Below are 21194 nucleotides of genomic sequence, written 5' to 3' on the forward strand. Positions count from 1 at the left end.
GCTCCTCTCTGCTCTTCTACAAAGTAAAAGGCGCAGGTCATTGTGAAAATTACTATGCTAGAGACCACTAAGTTGCATGACAAATTGTGGATTTAAAACTGAAAATTAACACAAAGATAACACTTCATTAGAAAAAATGCTGATTAGATAAGCAAAAATGAAAATGGTTACTAGTACACAGTGTGGGTGATGGAATGAAAACTGGTGTGGACTTTCTGGAAGGCCATCTGGCAACAGGTTCTATGATATACTTATGTTTTACATACATCACATTATACATAGGTACAAAGACGTAACACATTTTTGCCAAGTGTGGTTATGTTTAATCTTTTTTTTTTTTTTGCCAATTTTGGTGAGTGGGAAATACTTTCACAGTTATTTGAGTTTACAATTCCCATCACAATAGGACTGAGAATTTTCCCTTATATTCGATAAACATTTGAGGTTTTCTTTTCTGTGAGTTTCCTGATCAAATACTTTGTTCATTTTCTAATATATCATTTCATCATTTGTACCCTTTTCTATAATCAATTTTGTCAGAGGTTTATTCACTTTTTTAACATGTTAACACGACTAGGCTATAGTATCCAGTTATTTAATCAAACACTAATTTAAATGTGGCTGGGAAAGTACTTTGTAGAAATGGTGAACATCTACAATCAGTTGACTTTAAGTAAGGGAGATTATCATCGATATGTGCGTGGGTCTCATACAAGCAGCTGAAGGCCCTAAGAGCAAAAACTAATGTTTTCTGAAAAAAGACATTTTGCCTCAATGCTGCAGCATCAGCTTCTGCTGGAGTTCCAGCCTGCTGGCCTTTCTGGAGAACTCTTACTGATACAGTACCAAAAGGCTATTTTTTATGCATTCCTTTGGTCCAGCAAGGAACGTATCTCAAGGAAACAAATGGAGAAGTACTCAAAGATGTGTATGCATTGTGTTCACTGCAGTATTGCATACAAGCGGTTTGGTTAAAATATATTATGGCATGACTATATAGGATAATACTATGAGCCATTAAAAGAGACGTGACAGATTTTTTTCTTAACATGTTAACCTAAGATATAACATTTCTAAGATATAACATAAAAAGCAATTTAAAAGCAAAAATGTAGAGTGTGATTCTGTGGGTAAACATTATATATATGAATCAAAATATATGTTAAAATATTTACAGTGATTATTACAGGATGGTGAAATGATAGGTTATTTTATTTTTTCAGTGTTGAGTTTTTTAAAAGAATATACATTATTTTAAATCAGAAAAAATAAAGTTATTTCTATTTTGAAAAATAAAACATTAAGCCTTAATGGGAGAGATTGAGACCAGTATCTTGTGATACTTGTGGTTCTTGCTATACTAAATTTTCCTAGTGTCTTTCCTCATCTTACAGACAGTCAATAAATTTACTTTCTCCCTTGCATATGTCTAAGGTTTACAAATGAAAGTCAGTTGCTCCCATAAGTGTTTTCATTTTTTGGTAATATCTTAAAGGTTTCAGTTTCCTTGTGTTAAAAGGTATAATTGTGTGGGTGTTTTTGGGGGTAATGGTTAAGGGGTTGGAGGTGGGGGTGTTGAGAAGTAAACAATAACAGTCCAATTGTATTTGTTCTAAAAAGAAGTCCTTTCTCTTACTCTAGAAAAATAACTTAGTTCAAAGTTTCACTATTCTTTCATAAAGCTATTTTACACAGCATTGTCTTAAAATATTATGAAATATCTCCAACATAAAGAAAAGTACAATAATACACTAACATGTATATGTTCATCATTCAGTTTTGTTGAATGGTAATTTCTTAGAGATATATATGCTTTAAAATGTATTTTTTTAAAGGACAGATTCAATTAATGCCTATATATACTCATCCAAGACAATTTCCTTTCTCTTCTCAGAGATAAACACCATGATCACTTTTCTGTTTATTATATTATTTCCATGATGTTTTGAAACGTGTACCACATATAAGAAAACTGATAAGCAACATCAAGTACTTCTTGCATGTTTCCAAACTTCATATGAATATATCATACATATTATTCTGCAACTTTCTCCCCCAAAAGTTCAATGTTTCTGATGCTTAACCATCTTGATATAAATATTGTTGCTTGAATTGTCACATTTTAACCACTATCCTAGTGATGACTTTCATTTTTCACTTGTTGTCCTTACAAACAATGCCATGATGGACATTCTTGTACGTCTCGTCTTCTTGATCACATATGTGACAGCTTCTCTAGTACCACATCAAGAAGTGGAACTGCTTGTAGGGCGCGCAGATCTTCATCTTTACTGAATGTTGCCTAGCTTCTTTCCAATTTGTACATACTATATATACCTGTGGTATATAAGCACTCCAGATATAATATTAATACATCTTTGCCAAGCTTGGTATTTTAAATCTTTTTATTTTTTGCCAACTTTGATGGGTGAGAAGTGGTATTTCACTATTATTTGAGTTTACAATTCTTATTACCAATAGGACTAAGAATATTCTCTTCTGTTTATTAGTCACTTGCGGGTTTTGTCTTCCTTCCTGATGGAATAATATCTTTTAATTTCTTTAGGTATATTTTTTTCACCTCTTCATGTTGAGTTCTAGGCAGCTTCCTCAGATTCTAACCAATATTCCATCATTAATTACATGACAAATTTTCTCTTCAGATGTGTCTAACCTACTGCTTACCCTGTCTATGGAGGTTCTAATTTTAGTGACTGTGTTTTGAAGTTTTGGAAGTTCTACATGATCCTTTTCCAAATCTGCTGGTTCACTTTGCATACTGTTATTTTCTTTTTCGTTGTTGTTCCTTTATTATATTTTTGAACCTGCTTATAAATTTCATCACCTTAAATAAAATTATTTTATAATTTATGTATGTGAGAGCTCTATTGCTGAAATTCTTAGTGGTGTAAATGATCGATTTAGTTTTGTAATTTTAGATTGTGAGCTAATAATCAACACAGTGTTATCTCTGGATATCCTACAAAGCCTAGCTTAAGGGCTCACCTTCCAAGAAAAAGCAATTTTTAAAAATGCCAGCTGCTCCATGGTCATCACCAATCCAGGAGTGCTTTTTATGTTAATTTCCTAGCTTAGGTATTTCCCTTATATTTAATAAAATAAACTGGGACTTCAACATTCTTTAAGCACAAGCTAATAGTTAAAAATTCTGAGGGTTAATTTTCCTGCACATTCAGAGCTTAAGCTGAAACACAAGATTAATTGCCCAAGGGCAGATTTTTTTTCTAGCCCATCATTTCACAGAGATCTAGTTCTTTTAAGTTCTTTATAAGATCTCTGTTCCAAATACCCACTTTAAGAATACCTCATGGTATGTCTTCTTTCTCTGCATGAGCAATAAAATCTCAAGTGCCTACCTAACAACATCAACATCCACTAATTTCAAACTCCAGCACTATTGTAGCCACAATGTCAACTGACAATCATAACCATTCTAGGTGTTTTTGGTCTCTAAAGTTTTTTTTTTTTTTTTTCCTTCACTTGACCTACGTATTTAAAAACATGGGCACTATATTTTATTCAGCATTTCTAGGTATTGGCCAAAAAGGAATTCTTATTATCTTTAAGACTAGCCAAAACTACCAATTTAAATCTTTTGACCAATACTTTACTTTTTTTTTTTTTTTGAGACGGAGTCTTGCTCTGTCACCCAGGCTGGAGTGCAGTGGTGCGATCTCGGCTCACTGCAAGCTCCGCCTCCCGGGTTCACGCCATTCTCCTGCCTCAGCCTCTCCGAGTAGCTGGGACTACAGACACCCGCCACCACGCCCGGATAATTTTTTGTATTTTTAGTAGAGATGGGGTTTCACCGTGGTCTTGATCTCCTCACCTCGTGCTCCGCCCGCCTCGGCCTCCCAAAGTGCTAGGATTACAAGCGTGAGCCACCGCGCCCAGCCCAATCCTTTACTTTTAATTTTGCTTTATGAACTTTCCAAATAGCAAGTCTAACTTTTATATGTATGAGAAAAACTGTGTAAGTCCTTTTCACTACATTTCAGAAAAGAAACTATGATGATGGGGTTAGTGTATGCAACTAAACACACTGTGTCAAATGTGTCTTATGCATACTTAAATTATAATTATTCAACACCAGGAGACCTTTACAAAGTAATACTTTTATAATCAACTATTGAAATAATAGAAAATATATTGAGCAGCTAATTCATAAGTTTCTCATCTCCTTCTCTTATTTGGAAGAATCTTAAAAAAAAAAACCTGACTAAAAAAAGTCTCCTGACACATCACCACATGAACAATCTGGAACCTGCTGGGAGAGAGATGAAGGGCATGGGAAGGTCTGCCTTCCCTGCATGGTTCACAAACATTTCCATCAATGACTAGCTGCAATCTATAGCTACCACTGCGTAAAGTACTCCAGACGGACCATCCAGCAAGACTCACCCACTTTAATTCAGTTCTTCACCTGAACTGCGAAGCAGAAAAATATCACCTTTATGTTTAAAATTCCATTTCTATCTATTTCTCAATCTAATAAACCCCTACTCCCTTTTCCAAGTTTTTAACAAATTTGTCCCCTTTACCATTCTAACCTTGTTTGTCATTTCTTTGTTTTTGACTCAGTTTCTTCATAATATGTATAAAATGGCTTCCACAGTGTGTGGCACAGTCACTGCTTCTGTATTTTGGCATGAAACTTAATTTATTTCAATTCAGTAAATATTCTGCCATATTTGAAAATGTACTATTTTTGAAAGTATGAACCACATATTTATCTTGTTAAAAAAAAAAAAACACTAACAGTTTAACAGCACACATAACTCAGCTTGTACTCTTAAATGTATCCTCTTCCGCTTACCATAACAAATGACATTTGATTTTTAAATGTCATACACTCCACTGAAAACACTCAAGAAACAGTAAACATCCCCTCATGCAAGTAGGCATGCCATTATGTTATGGAAACAGATGTCAGAGCCATGGAGAAACCAGGCTTACCCTTTCAGGATACACAGACAGCTATGATGTGACCATAGTTATAAGAAAGCCATCAAAATACCAAGGAAATTTGGAAACAAAATTAACGACGAATCAAAAACAATAACTTAGGAAACAACGAATTAGGGAGTTATTATTCCCATTACAAAGATACTCTTACCTTCACAAAAATATCTGACTTACGTAAGTGGTGAGATATTTTTATATTTGATATATTAGTACTTGGAGAAAAAGGTAAAGCAAAAATATTGGAAGGTATTATGAACTGAAAATAGTCAGGAAAAAGTGGTGTTTTTGGAATTGTAATGGAACATAATAAAATGTATAATTTAATTCTAAATCTAGGCCAGGCACAGTGGCTTGTACCTGGAATCCCAGCACTTTGGGAGGCCGAGGTGAGATGATCACTTGAGGCTAGGAGTTCAAGACCAGCTTAGGCAACAAAACAAGACCCCCATCTTTTAAAAACTTTAAAAATCAGCTAGGCATGATGGCGTATGCCTGTAGTCCCAGCTACTTGGGAGGATAAGGTGGGAGGATCACTTAAGTCCAGTGAGTCATGATGGCACCACTGCACTCTAGTCTGGGTGACAGAGTGAATTCTGTCTCAAAAACAAAACAAAAAAAAACATTATTACATGTGATAGAATTATAGATTTTGATTATGGAGCAAGGATTTGAAGATATTACATTTGGAAATTTAAAACTATGATTTTTAGAGGATTCAAAACTCACTAAATCATAAGTAGTTAAATAAAGAACCAAGCTTCATTGAAAAGAAAATGAAATACTATACTCTAAGTAATTCTCTCACACTAGCATTGAGAGACAAAGTCTGGGCCCTTGAGATTGTGGTCTAAACTCCAGCTTTCATGGATGAGGGAAGTAACTTTCCAAGGTCACCCAGATAAAAAGGGTCATCTTGGCTGGGCATGGTGGTTCACGCCTGTAATCCCAGCACTTTGGGAGGCTGAGGCAGGCGGATCACGAGATCAGGAGATCGACACCATCCTGGCTAACACCATAGAAAATGTTCCATAGAGACGGTAGTGAAACCCCATCTCTACTAAAAATACAAAAAATTAGCCGGGCGTGGTGGCACACACCTGTAGTCCCAGCTACTTGGGAGGCTGAGGCAGGAGAATCACTTGAACCTGGGAGGTAGAGGTTGCAGTGAGCTGAGATCGTGCCACTGCACTGCAGCCTGGGCGACAGAGTAAGACTCTGTCTCAAAAAAAAAAAAAAAAAAAAAAAAAAAAAAAGTCACCTTGAGTCTAGAACACAACTCTCTGTAGTTCAATGGATATTCTTTTCAATATACCATATTATTTTATACATTCTCATTCTGAAACTTAAAAACAACTGTATTCCCGAATAGCAAGCCAATTGCCTCTTAATTTCTGGCAAAGTTATTATTTCAGATAGCACTGAGTCCATGATCAAAAATCACTAAAGGTGTTGGAGAAAGAGAAAAGTGAATTGAATAGCAAATAATTCAAGGTAGTATGCTTTTATTCTCTTTTCTCAGGTATGTATTCAATAAATCACCATCATTTGTTTTACAGTAATTGTTAATATCCTTAACATAAAATTGTAATCTTTGGAGGTGTTTAATAATTTTTCTCTTAAATTTCACTAGTTAGGTCTGAAATTAATATTGTCATCCCTTTAGTTTTTTCATTCTGAGAAGCTTACTGTTAACAGGTCCATTTAACTTATTTATAATAAGAACTAATATATTTTGTCTTGCTTTTTTTTCCTTTTTATCTCCTATTATTTGGTCATTAAAGTTTTCTTAGCATTTAATTTTTATACTATAATAGTTTCTTTAAAAGTTTTAAAGACATAACCCATATTTTCTCTATTTATTGAAAAACAAAATAATTTTTTCACTGGCTCTATATAACATGAGGACTAGAACCTGTTTTATTGTTCCATTCATTATTTTGATAAAATCTAGAGGTTAGGATTCACATTTTGTAATAACTACTTAATTATATTTCTATAACCTATTTCAGGAATCATTTTTCATGTTTAATTGAGCCGCCAAAATATTTTACAAGAATAAAATAAACCATATGTGTTTATTTCATTATTATTCTAATTATTCTACATCTTAAGTTTCACATTTCTGAGATCATACTCATTTATCTCTCAAATGTCAAGAATTCTCCTTTAAATGTGTTCAGCAATGTGAACTGTATTTTTTTCTTTTTTTGAGCTTTTTGGTTATAGAAACTTTTTTTAAGTCCAATTTTATAAACTTTTTTAATTGTAGAGAAGCACGACAGAGTGACCAAGATTTTGAGCCATAACACTTATTTCATAAGAATAATATCTTGCTGGGAAAGCACAATAGAAATAAGACTTCGAGGAGAAAAAAACTAATTTTTTTTTTTTTTTTTTTTTTGAGACGGGGTCTCGCTCTGTTGCCCAGGCTGGAGGGCAGTGGCACGATCTCGGCTCACTGTAACCTCTGCTTCCTGGGTTCAAGTGATTCTCCTGCCTCAGTCTCACGAGTAGCTGGGATTACAGGCATGTGCCACCACACCTGGCTGGCTAATTTTTGTATTTTTAGTAGAGATGGGGTTTCGCCATGCTGGCCAGGCTGGTCTTGAACTCCTGACCTTGTGATCTGCTCACTTCGGCCTCCCAAAATGCTGGGATTACAGGCGTGAGCCACTGTGCACAGCCAATAAAATTTTCAGCGATTGCAAGTAGATATAAAATCAAAAAAGTATTTAGATTCTATTGAACATGTTGCTGAATGATTTAGTGGTTTTATCTTAGAAACTAGTATCCACTGCAACTATTTAAACTCATGATGAAAGACTTAGGAGGATCTAGAGTTGTATAAAATTATTTTAAGGGACACATTGGCAAAATAGTTTAATACTAATATGATTGCTCTTTCCTATGTTGTCTTTTACAGAGATATACTCCTTCCTTGATGTCTTTTGAGATCTGTGGATTAGTCATACTAAACAAAATAGTAAGTTACTGAATTTAGTTTCTTGTGTATTTATAACCTCTGTATCTTCCCTTATCTTCTTATAGGTACCTTTTTTCCTCTCTTTCATTCATCTGTGCACTTATTCATTCACCAAATATTTATCATGCATCTACAGTGAATTTTTCCAGGCTTTGGGTACACAACAGTGCCTCAGAATTGGGGGAAAAAAACCATCTCATAGAGTGAGAATGGAGGAGATAAATGAATTGCAATTAGGAGGTACTGAAAATAATTTTGGGTGGTGAATTGTTTTGCAGGAAAACAAAGCAGAGGAAAGAAACATTAAAAGCATTCTATTTTCAATAGTGTGGTCAGAAAGGCCTCTCTGAAGACAATCACATTAAGGTATTTCAACTGGAAGTGAAGGGAAGATAAACCAGGTTTAACACATCAATCTGCCATGTCAAATGCAAATTCCACTTTCATTTTCTCCCCTCAATTACTTACTTATCCTTATTCTTTCATACTTTTTTTTTTTTTTTTTTTTTTGAGACGGAGTCTCGCTCTGTCGCCCAGGCTGGAGTGCAGTGGCGCAATCTCGGCTCACTGCAAGCTCCGCCTCCCGGGTTCATGCCATTCTCCTGCCTCAGCCTCTCCAAGTAGCTGGGACTACAGGCGCCCGCCACCACGCCCAGCTATTTTTTGTATTTTTAGTAGAGATGGGGTTTCACCGTGGTCTTGATCTCCTGACCTCGTGATCCGCTCGCCTCGGCCTCCCAAAGTGCTGGGATTACAAGCGTGAGCCACCGCGCCCGGCCCTTTCGTACTTATTTTTGACAAGGCTTTAGAAAAATCATTTTAAGTCTTATATATCTCATTTAATTTTTCCGTAATATAAGAAAAACAATAATAGACCTTACAGGGTTTTGAGAGAATTGGAGAGAACTGATGTGGGAGTGCCTAGCACAATGCATGCCTGTTACACAGTGGTCTCCCCGTGAATGTAATTGAGTTGTCAGGGAGCCACCATCCTCCTCTCACTTTATTCTTTCTGAGTCTTAGAAGAATTGTTTCATGTTGGGTACAGGATGCAGGTGTTACTATAACACAGTACAGTCAGCACCTGATTGACTTGGGGATTGAACTCTTTCCAAACCACGTTTCCACACTGTGAATGAGCTGAGGGCTGCTGACGCTCCACATTTCTGACTTCTGTCTCCTGGCGTCACTTGGCTCTCCCCACCCCTACCTTTCTTCCCACTCTCAGGGGATGTTTATTTTTAGAGACAGGATCTCACTCTGTCACCTAGGCTGGAGTGCAGTGGTGCAATGATAGCTCACTGTAACCGCGAATTCCTGGTCTCAAGTTATCCTCCCACCTCAGCCTCCCAAGTAACTGGGACTATAGGTGCATGCCACCATGCCCAGTTAATTAAAAAATAATTTAGACACGGGGTCTCACCACGTTGTCCAGGCCGGTCTCAAATTCTCAAACTCTCAAACTCCTGGCCTCAAGCAATCTCAGTTTCTGGAGTAGCTGGGATTATAGGTATCGTCACCATGCCCAGTCTGTTTTCACAATTTTTATCAGCAAACAAAGAACACAGTGGCTGTGTTGATGAAGATGTTTGGTGGAAGAATATGTAAATTTATAAGAAAATGAGAAAGTGAGGAAAAGTGATAATACACCTAAATGTAGTTTTAGATACTACATTTGTCTATTTCTAATGGACATTATCTTAATTATACATTATAATGTCTTTTAAAAATTACTGCTTTCTTCAAAACCAAATGTTGATTACTTCCAAAAGCTCTTTACATAATTGACATGTTCATATTGTCATGGGTTAAAGATTACAGACTTGATGTGTGTAACCCACCCAAAATGTTAAAAATTTACTTGCTGTTTAAGAGCTAGCCTTATAAATTAGTTGTCAAAGAGGTGAAATGCTTACATTAATGTGCATTTTTCTTCACATAACCTGAAGTACAACTTGAAGTTGCTGTTTTACGCTATAAGTATTATATCTCTAGCTAGCTTTAAATGAGACAATTAGTTTTTTAAAATGCTGGAGATATAAAATTTTAAGTACCAATTTAACAATTCTTTGAAGGTACAACAACAAAAATCAACAAGTCAAAAACTTCAGGTATAGAGGAATCACTCCATTTCTAGAGGCATGGTCACTTAAATGGCAAAGTATTGAAACATTTGCGTTTAGCTTTTAACTTCTTTAATATTTTGTTTAATATCTAAAATATCACCCAACAGACCTAGACTCTGTCATAGATAATTGGGCCTAGAGATATAACAAAGAGTACAGATGGAAGAGTAATAAAATACCAACAACTAACAGAGCTGTCACTGACAATTAGGAAATGTGACCCATGAGACAACTGAAAAAGGTGCAATCTGGCATTTCGAATACATCGACTCCAGAAGCTACAACCTATTAATGCTATCTTTTGGGCTGATTCCTGGTTCTATTTCCATAAAATGTTGCCATATTTCACCCTTCTTTTAGTTCCTTTAGTATCCCAAGAGATCTTACTTTTATCCATCCCCTTTGCAAGGTCATGATAAATCACATTCCCAAGGCCAGACCTAGAACAAACCCACAGGGTAAATTCAGGTGTTCCTGAATAGTATTAACACCTGTAGCTGCTGGTTTGCTAGCCAGTTACCAGTTCACAGGTAATCTGGAGAAGTTGTACTCAGACCTTTATCAGTTGGCACTAATAGTTAAAATATGCTGCTGAAAGATTAGCAGGGGTCACCCTGCTCCCTGTGCTCCCACTTAGAGGCAGTCTTGCAGCCCCTACTCTGCCTCGTCACCACTTGACAGGGAATTAGATAGACAACAGGTGGTTTGACCTATTCTGATCTGGTATTTTTCATTTACAAGCTTACTTGTGTATTTCTGAACAAAGCTTATATCATTTACTATATTGAAATTGAAAATCCCTTCAGTGGAAGCACAGCAAAGAGAAACATTCAATATATTTTACCCAATCCACTCTTAATAACTCCGTAAAGAATGGATTTGTTGAGAATTGGGAGATATGAACAGACTTTAATCTGGGGACAGCATTAAATCAGGTTTCAGCATCACTGCTTTTGATAGGGCACCTAAGTTGCTGTAGTACCACAAGGTATCTGCATCTGGTATACGAAACCTCTCATTTTGTTCTCAATTGCCAACCTGTGCAACACCTGTCTGTGTCCACACATGCTAAGTGCTAACTATGGGAGTCTAGAGACCACAGAATTCAGGTTTGTATGTTGTATTCCTACTGCAGGGATCATGTTAACAGCTGGCAGCTTAGCAACTGCCACCATCTAATTTCAGTGAAGATTAAGGCTTTAAAAATCCTTAGCTGGAAATGTTCTTGGCAGAGGCCAAAGGTGCTGCTAGAGTTATTAAAAAAAAAAAAAAACTACACCAGAGCTGAATTTAATCACGAAAAATGAATAAATCTTCAAGATCCAGATAGATTGGACAGGAATATTTATTGTTAACTGTCTTGTCCAAATGGTGTAAAAAGATTTAGTATTCGGTGTACAAATTAGAGAAAGGAAAGTCAGTCTTTTCAGAACAATGTTGAGAATGATTTGCATATATTTATTTACTTAACAAATACTTAGTTTCTACTCATGTAGTGAGTAAAGTGTTTAAAGTTCCACAGATAAAGTAGACTAAAAGAAAGATAAGGTCCTTCTTTTCATGGAGCATACATTCTAGAAGGGGTAAAGAGATAACAACAAAAATAATAATAATAAACATACAAATGTAAAAAAAATTAATTGGATATAAATGCCCCTAACAATATCAAACAGAATAATGTGACAGAGAATGAGTTGAGGGGTACTTCAGGTTGCCTGGGTGGAAAAGGCACATTTGAAAAGGCAACATTTGAACTGATATCTAAATGGACATGAAGGAATGATCCAGGCATGGGGAAAATAAAAGCTGTAGGATGTTCAGAATTTCTATAAAGGGGCTTAGAGCTGGCCTAACAATCCAGGTGGAAGAAAAGTAAGGGACTTAATCCAAAGGTGTATTTACACAGCAATCACACTTAAAAATAACCCCAGTTTATATATTTATTTGAAGTGCCTTTGGTGGGGTTGTCTGGTGACTTGAAGGTGCTAAACTCCTACTCTTGGCACTGTAACTAATCTGAGGAAAGAGGTGTAGAAGTCAAGATGTGGCTCAGTGACAGGAAATAACTATTCAAAGAGGAAACTTGAGGTCAGAATATTTAGGACCTCCTCTAAGACACGGTTATGAGTTATTCTAAGTGCAAAGGGAGTCCCTGGAAGAATTCAAGCAGCAAATTGTCAAAATGTGAGTTATGCTTTAAATAGATTATCCCATAATGTGAAGAACCGATTGTTAAGAAGGATGGAAGTGGAAGCAGAGAGAACAGCTAGGATGCCATTGTAGGAATCCATGTGATGATGGTGGTTTCAATCAGTATGGTGGTGGTGAAGATGGAGATGACTGGATGTAAATGGAATGCTATTTTTGCTATGGAACAGCAATCTTTTCTGCCATGAGGGTAAGGAAAAAAGAGGGATCAAATATGATACCTAGGTTTTGATTTAAGTATGTTCAAATAGAAGTCAATTTTATATTCCTTACAGAAGTTTGGGAAGTAATCTAAATTAAAGGAGGAATATTCATTTATTTAACAAATATCTACAGATTCTCCACTATGTACAGATTCAGGCACACTACTTGTGTAGAAGATTTTATACACACACCTGTAGATATAAAGACATATATATGCATATGAATACATACAAACACACACATGCACACACTCAGAGCATTTTGAAATCGAGTCTTGTAGAACGATTTTCAAAAAAACACTAAGCTCACAAAAATGTAAACTTTCGTGGATTTTTAGCCAGCAACTTCATTTCTATAAGAACACTCCCACATATATACGAAGATTAATATACAAGAATTATACATACATTGATTATGGCATTTTTTTTTCTCCTCCACAACAAAAACCACATTCAAAGTGGCATTGCTTGATTTAAAAAACTTAAATGTTCAAAGAAGGAGGACTGTTAAAGTACATAAACTTATAATATAGAATCCAGTTATTTATTTATCAATTTAAAAGTTTTTTTTTTTTTTTTTTTTTTTTTTTGAGACAGGGTTTTGCTCTGTTACCCAGGCTAGAGTGCAGTGGTGCAATCATGGCCTACTGCAGCCTTGAACTCCTGGCCTCAAGTGATTCTCCTGCTTCAGGTTCCCAACATGCTGGGATTACAGGTGGGAGCCATGGCACCTAGCCTTAGGTAGATTCTTATATGTTGATATGGCAACTTCTCATGGATATATTTTTAAAGGGGAAACAAAGCAACTCACAGAATAAAAATATATGAAATGATTCCATTAGTAATGAATGGATGTGTGTTTCACACAATGATGAATTAAAGTTGCCTAACTCCTTCCTAACAAGTTTGGAAGGCCACACTATTAGCAACGGCTACTTGGCAACTTTTGCAAAGGATAGTAGAATAACGTGGTAGTGCTGGCAGGAGTGTCGAAGGGGCCTTTCATTTTCCACCATAAAAATTGCATGGGTTGATTTTTATCCTACACTGAGCATGTCCCGGGTTTGTAAATTTTAATTCAATTGAAAGCATAAAGCTATAAAGTCATTATGCCATGATTTTCTTGATTTGGCAACAATATGTCTGTTCACTTCACTTTATCTTACTGCCATAAGCAAACATCAGCTAGTGCCCCAGACTAAACCTAGAGGATATAACTGAACTTCATGTTCTTCAGGTGGTAGTTTCATACTCAAATGAGTGAGAAGAGTCTGCTGTAGTGGGTCCCCATGTGTGCTGAATAGTTCAGAAATCAATAGGATGGGTAGCCACTTCTTTATGTTGAAAGCAGATCTTGATGACGTCTCACTAACAGAGTGCCTCTCATACATCTGCAGCAGGTATGGATCACTCTGTGGCATGGCTGACTGTTTACATCCCGTGCCAACTCAGCTGATATGTAATTAACATTATGTCTTGATAGCCTGCTGTTGTTTGCAGCAACTTCAAGTCATGATTCTGACACATCAACAACAAGCAGTGAACACTTTGATACAGGGCCAAAACAACACAGACGTCTACTCAGTTTCCAATGATGTCACGCAGTCAGTGGCCTTCATGAGCACAGGACTCATTATGTCATCACTCCCTGGCCATTTTTCTAATAGAGTAACACTGTTTTGTACTTCATGAAATGAATGATCCATAGTGATTAATCACACATCTGTTTGTCTTCAGATCAACTGTAGTTATGTGCATCAATGTAATCATAGCAGTATGGCAGAGGAAATAGAAGTTTGACAGAACTGGATTTGCTGGACTCTACGACTTACTAAACTGCGTAATCCTGAGTAAGTTCCATAACTCCTCTCTGTATTATTTTCTTTTCTGTACAATGGGTATAATAATAATACCTACCTTCACAGGCTTATTCTGATAAGATAAATTATTACAAATGTTTTACATAAATGCTTACCACAAAGTACTTGCTTAATGAGTATTAGATTTAACAGTAATTATGTTAATTGGGCAGTGCTTCAGAATTATTTACTACAGAATACGGAATACCTGGGACATACATTTTTGAATAGGCATTAGCAGAATACATAATGAAGTAATAATGCATTTGTTCACATCTCAAATACAGAGTGTTAAAGGTAACAAATTATTTTATTATAATGAACTACAATATATTAAAGTATCTTAAGTACTTTACACCAATGATATCCTCCAAATCTAATAATAAAACACTGAAAAAGCACAAGAAAAATAAGTAACAAACATATACAAGTTTAATTCTGGTAGTATTTCAAGCATATTCTTCAAAATCACTATTCTTTCAGTTTGGCTTGAACCAAAATTTACCTTCACTAAAAAAAGAAGCCTCTTAGAAAGCATTAAATTCTATTTATTACTATAACTATATTGGCATCAGAATATGCCAATAAGAGACCAAAATGATCTTACCTGGAAGCCAAATAAACACTCAATATTAACAACTCATTTATTTTCCCACCTTTTGACTCCAATTTAAATGTTTACATGAGAGTCTTTGAAAAGTCTTTTCACCTCAGTGGCTCCTCGAGTGTTCACTTTGAACAATGACTCTGCAGCTGGCCAAACCTTACTCTCAATCAATTTTTATGAGTATAAATTCTTGAGCTGATGGTTGGATTTCCAGTGATATCACTCATAATACACACTCACAAGTGGTGATGAGATTCACATTATCAACAGAGCATCATTCTGCTGATGGCAGCGGCAGACACAGCAGGGGTATACTGTCCTCCCTACAAAAACAATTCCTTCACCTTTCAATAATGCAGCCTGCAGGTATGGACCTACAAAGTGTGTGTGGATAGAATCAGAGCTGCCTTTAAAAATACTAATAAAAACTACCCAGTTCTTCCCAATGGGTCATTCTCATTGAATCTCCATACATATCCATCTTGATTTTGAAGTGTGTGCCTTCAATTTGCCTTCCCATTACATTTGGAATTGAATGTAAGATTCACTTGTGTTTAAAACTTGTCAGAATACTCGCATGGATTTTCAGTACATTTGGGCATGGAATTCTCTGCATGAATGCATGTGGATATATGCACATATATGTGTCAAAGTAAATATATAATGCTTAAACACGACTTCGAATTTTAAGAAGAAACCTCAGGTAGAATAAATTCAAATTCATTATAGTTTGGTGGTACTTTCTTAAATTTAAATTATGAAACATATGGGGTTGCCTACTTTGAATTAACTTAGATATCCCTTTTAAAATGTAAAGCATATTTTTGTTATTGAGAAAACACTTTTAGCTCCACAAAGACATGGTTAATCTTCCCCCAAAAACATATCAATTAACAGTCGCAAAGTATTACAATTCCTTCCTTCATTTCTAAACTCTCTTATGAGTAATAATCAAAGTATACATATTTGCCCTACAACTTCTGGGTCTTACGATCATATGCTGGAAAATAAGATGAGGGGCAAAAATTACTTGGAACCTTACCTGGCAAAAAGCATGAGGTGATCATTTGACCTCTTAAGACTGATCTACAAAAGCCTTTCATATTCAAAAAATCCGTTAAAACAATCAAATAAAAAATAAAAAAAAAAACAGTGGCCAATGCAAATAACATACTGAACATCTGTGGTTATTGGGTTACATTCCCACGTTCTTTCATACCTATTTCCACCAGTTAAGACCTATGCTTGCTAAGTTAGCTGGGTTTGTTCCCAAACTAGTTTATGCTAACAATATTAGCCATTGAAATTATGTACTTACATGAGATTTTACATAAATGCATAAAATAATTGAAAAAGAAGCTGCTGTTTCCACGAAAAATCAGCTGAATGCTTTAGAAAAACTTGATAAAGACAAGTCACTAACCCAACCTTGTCAAATTAGATATGAATGAAATACATCCATAAGATATAAATAAGTATCCAGAAATACCTATTAAAACTGCTTAGGAAATACATTTAAATTCATGCACCAATGTAAGAAACTAAATGTGGAAACTGTAGAAGATGCCTTAAGGTTTTTGAAAAATAGATCACCCACAACCCCAAACAGGTAACCTTTTTCAAAGCAAATGCTAGGGTTATATACAAAAAAAATTAAATCTGTGTGTGCATGTGTATGTATCTTTTATTAAAGTTGACCAACTATTAGTTCTAATCACGTAAGAAGAGGTTACTTTTTAGCCAGGAAAAAAAAAATAGGCTGGCTGTGTGCCATGTAGATAAAACTACTTTTCACTGAGTTTTCACACGTTTCATGGAGTTACCAGGCTATTATGGGACATCAATAAAGTAATTTTATCCAGCAATTGATGGATGGCTGTACATACTCACTGGAAGACAGCAAATGATCATTTTCCTTCCTTGGCATTTTACTATGTCATTCTGATCTAGTCCAGTTAAGCTTGTTTAATGTGTGCCATTGGAATCAATGAGATTTTTACAGAATGTTTTGTGTTAAGAATTCCAAGAGTGATACTCTTTTCATATATTGGGAACAAAATAGCTTGGATTTATCATGGACTGGAATGACTATGACTTAGAAGGGTATTCTTTAATATAAATTAAACTTAATTAGTATGTTCTATGAGCAATGTTATCCATGACTACAAAAGAAGAGTCAGCCAAACTGCATGTTCTGATAATATATGTTCAGAATCCAATTGTAAACAAATATACACCAGTCAAGTTGACTCAAAAACATATTTATGTGAACAGGTGATTTGTTGGCTTATTTGTACTAAATGTGGCATATTTGCATTAAATGGCAGCATATTTGCATTAAATATGCCAGTTAGTACAAATATAATATTTATATTAAAAGGAGTGATTATGTGTATTATGCTTTATATATAAAATATAGAATGATGCAGTTGTTCTCAAGGTATAGTCTTGGAATCCCAGAGATCTCCAAGATCTTTTCAGAGGGTCTACGAGGTCAAAACTGTCTTTATAAGAATACACAGAAGTTATTTGTCTTTTTCACACTTTTTCTCCCATTAGGATAAAGTTGAGTTTTCCAGAGGCTACATTTTATCTGATACTGCAAAAAATTGAATGCAGAAGCTGATGCAAGAATACAGTTACCTTCTGTTAAGCCAGAGGGCAAAGAGTCCAAAAGCATAAAACAATGCCACTTATTTCACTTAATTGTTTGGCTTGAAAAACAGTTATTCTACATAAAAATTTTAGTGTTAGCATGTAATGAATGTACTGCTTTTATTTAAAGTGGCTTAAACATATTTTAATTTCTAAAACAGTAAATTTTGATAGATATAACCCACATAAACAAATTTTGAGAACTGCTATCTTAGAGTGATTATTTAACAAGAAAAAATGACTAACCTGAACTAGAACAAAGTAGCGTTTTTTCCATCTTTTCCAAACCTTCTGTCCAAGGGCATACAGATATCTGGAAAGAAAAACAAAAGCCAAAGAATACTTAAGATGAATAATGTTGTGCTTCCATGTAATCATATTTCTTCCATAAGTATTTATTTTTGAGACCAGCCTACTAAAGGCGAAGTTTAGCTCATTTGGAAAGTGAGACAACATGCAGCTTCTGTGTTAGAAAATGAGTTAGCTTATTCTGGGTTCTCAAAGGGAATTGATTTATGTGACTTATCAATTTGTCAGTCCTTACCACAAATTGAGCAAAGTAGGAGTTAGAAAGGATAATCAAAGAACCAGTAGGAATTTTATTCTTACATGCAATTCTTAGGAGAGACAAAGGCTATTAATTGAGGACATGGTATCAATGCTTCAGTTCTCAGATGACCGGAGCTGAGTAGTGTGCCCTGAGGAGCAGCCAGCTGCAGAGCCAAGAATCCAGGGTGAAGGGTCACTGTCCAGCTGGGTGACCCCAAAATGTGCCTGCACCAATCTCAGTCTCCATGTCCTCACCTATTAAATGAAAGGATGGATTTGCTGATTTCTAAGGTCTCTGCTAGCTCCATCGTTATGGGATTTACCTGACTTATGAAAGCATCTCACTGAAAATGTTTTAACTACAAAATTCTGATAGTAACGAAGATGCCATTGGGTAGTTTCACATAGTTTCAGCCTTGGCTTTTCTTCAACTTTGCATTGACCTTAGTAAGCTGAATTGAAATGAATAGCCAATCATTTGAGAATATTATTCTTACTGAATATACAAATGATATACTGAAATATCAGGGAGGAAAAAGAAGAAATTAAAAATTAGTGTGACCGTGTTGTGGAGAGCTATTCCAAAATTATGCCACAAAATTATAAACACACTCCCTATAAAAGTGGAAAATATTGCAAGAAGTTTAAAATATGACAGAGGCCTAATTTTAAGACTAAAGAAAGATTTTTCAATATTTGATCATAATCCTTAATTCTGAAATGAAGGATTAACAGTGCAGAGGCTGTTCAAACAAAATTTATATACAATTCTGAGTGATTTTTTTAAAGGAGCATTATGATTATTTATTTAGGGGCTTAAGATCTTTAGACTTTCACAACTTTTAAAGCTAAAATCTTAGGCTGAATCTTTAATTTCTGTCTTATTAAAATAATCCTATTTTGCAAAACATAACATACTGTTTGCCCCCCTCCCCCCTTTAGAAACAGTGACATAAGGAGTTGGCTAAGGTGTGGGGAATTAATGTGCACTCATTCACTACTAGTGGGAGTGTAACATCTTGGGAGATGATCCTTCTGTAGGTAACATGTCAATACATCGAAATAGTCATACTCTTTCATTCCTGAATGTATTAAGGTAATAAAGAGGTGCACATAAAGGTGTATGCTGTAGGGATACATAGAACAGTGTTGTTTATATTACTGGAAACTGATAACAAATGTCCAACAGCAGTAAAATTATTCAATACGTGCTGGCATATCCACAGAGAAATACCATGCTGCCAACGAAATTATGTTTTTGATAAAATTAATAACATAGAAAGTATCACATTGTGTAATATTACATGAAAAGTGTAGGATTCAAAACTACACACATAGTTAATGATTTGGAACTTGTAAAGAATGTGTAAAAACAATTCCAAAATATTACTAATAGTATCTTTGAGTGGTAGAGTTATGGCAGATTTAAGTTTCCTTCTTTATTCCCTGAAAATTCCCAGAAATTTTCAGAATCCGGGGGCGGGGGAAACATGGAGTTACTAAAAGTCAAAATAAAAACAAAGTTCTTGCATTGTAAAACATAACCCAAATGGTCCAAACCAATTATATATTTTCTTTCAGCACGTCAGCTAACTGAAGTGTTTGGTGAACTTCTATTCAGCATTTATGATACCGTTAATTCATTCCATCATCTGTGCTTGTGGATGGAATGTGAATTCATTTAATGACTGGCTGAGACATTACTGCTCTTATTCTTACCTGTTCATTGTTTCTTCTCAAGGACCCCTTAAAACCCTTTGCTCCACCTTTGCTCTAGCTTCTAATTTCTTCTCTGTGGTTCTAGTGACAGGTATTTAGTTGCTCTCTTTCTGTCTTTCCTCTGCAATTTCCTGTTTTGAAATGCACATACCCAAGCTCTTATTTCAGGGTTAACAGCAATGACCTCAGGAGCTAGATACTGTGGACATGACAGGTGCCCTTTATGAAAGTGAACTAGCAAGATATGCACCAAATAGCTGGCTCGGAGCCACAGAGAGCATCTGGAATGACCTTTGCCTGGAACCACAGCCTGCTTCTCAGCTCTTTCGAAGTGTCTCACTTTGCAGACTGCTGGGCAACTGGGTCATATACAAGTGAAAGTAAATAGTGATACACAAACCATCAACACCACAATCTACTCAGTGTCGGTCTTGCTGACAGTGAAGGTCCTGCATAAAGAATAATAGCTGCGACATCATCAAAATGATAGATTAACAAATTTGGATTAAAATATATGGTTTCTTTGAAGACAGAAAGCAGGGGGACAGATGGATACATCCATGTTGTATTAAGGGGTTAGTAGAAGATGTTATAAGGAACAGAATAAAAGAGAATTTGTGATTGGAACCAAGGTAAGCATTTAAATGATGATTTCTGGGATTAGGTATCAAGTATCCCTTCCTAGCTGCTTTTTCACTGGTATGAAAGCAGTTTCTTAGCATAAGAAACACATTGAAAAATGAGTGAAGAGCCAGATGCAGTGGCTCATGCCTGTAGTCCCAGAACTGTGGGAAGTCAAGGCAGGAGGATTGCTTAAGGACAGGAGTTCAAGATCAGCCTAGGCAACATAGCCAGACTCTGTCTCTACAAAAATAAAAATAAAAATTAGCTGCATGCAGTGGTACACACTTATCTTGGCTACTTGGGAGGAGGCTGAGGCGGGATAATCCCTTAAGCTCAGGTGTTGGAGGCTGCACTGAGCTATGACCATGCCACTGCACTCCGACCTGGGTGACAGAGCAAGATCCTGTCTCTTAGAGTAAATAAAGGAAGAATGAAGATTAAAATGTTCATCAATATTATTTAAGAATAAACACTCAAAAACAATCTAAAAATCAAATATTAAAACATAATAATTTTGCCATCAAAAGTGAGGCCAAATAAAGAATTACTAATGATATGGGAAAATTCCTATAATGTTAAGTTTTAAAAAAGCAGTCACACAAGTTCATATTATATGCATACAGAAATATCCAGAAAAATGCAACAAAATGTTAATCTTATAGTTAATATCTGGTG

At 35.5% G+C, this 21194-nt stretch overlaps 1 protein-coding gene across 10 annotated transcripts in view; it reads right to left on the reverse strand.

The window, feature by feature from the left end:
- The window catches only part of CADPS2 (calcium dependent secretion activator 2), a 564312-nt gene that overhangs the window by 178377 nt on the left and 364741 nt on the right, over positions 1-21194 (reverse strand). For all 10 annotated transcript variants that reach the window (XM_030826808.1, XM_030826805.1, XM_030826801.1 and 7 more), the window contains exon 9: positions 17874-17940. In XM_030826808.1, the coding sequence (XP_030682668.1) occupies positions 17874-17940 (67 nt within the window). The remainder of the gene's footprint in view (positions 1-17873; positions 17941-21194) is intronic.

Source organism: Nomascus leucogenys, chromosome 13 (genome assembly GCF_006542625.1).
Source record: "Nomascus leucogenys isolate Asia chromosome 13, Asia_NLE_v1, whole genome shotgun sequence".
NCBI lineage: Eukaryota > Metazoa > Chordata > Mammalia > Primates > Hylobatidae > Nomascus > Nomascus leucogenys.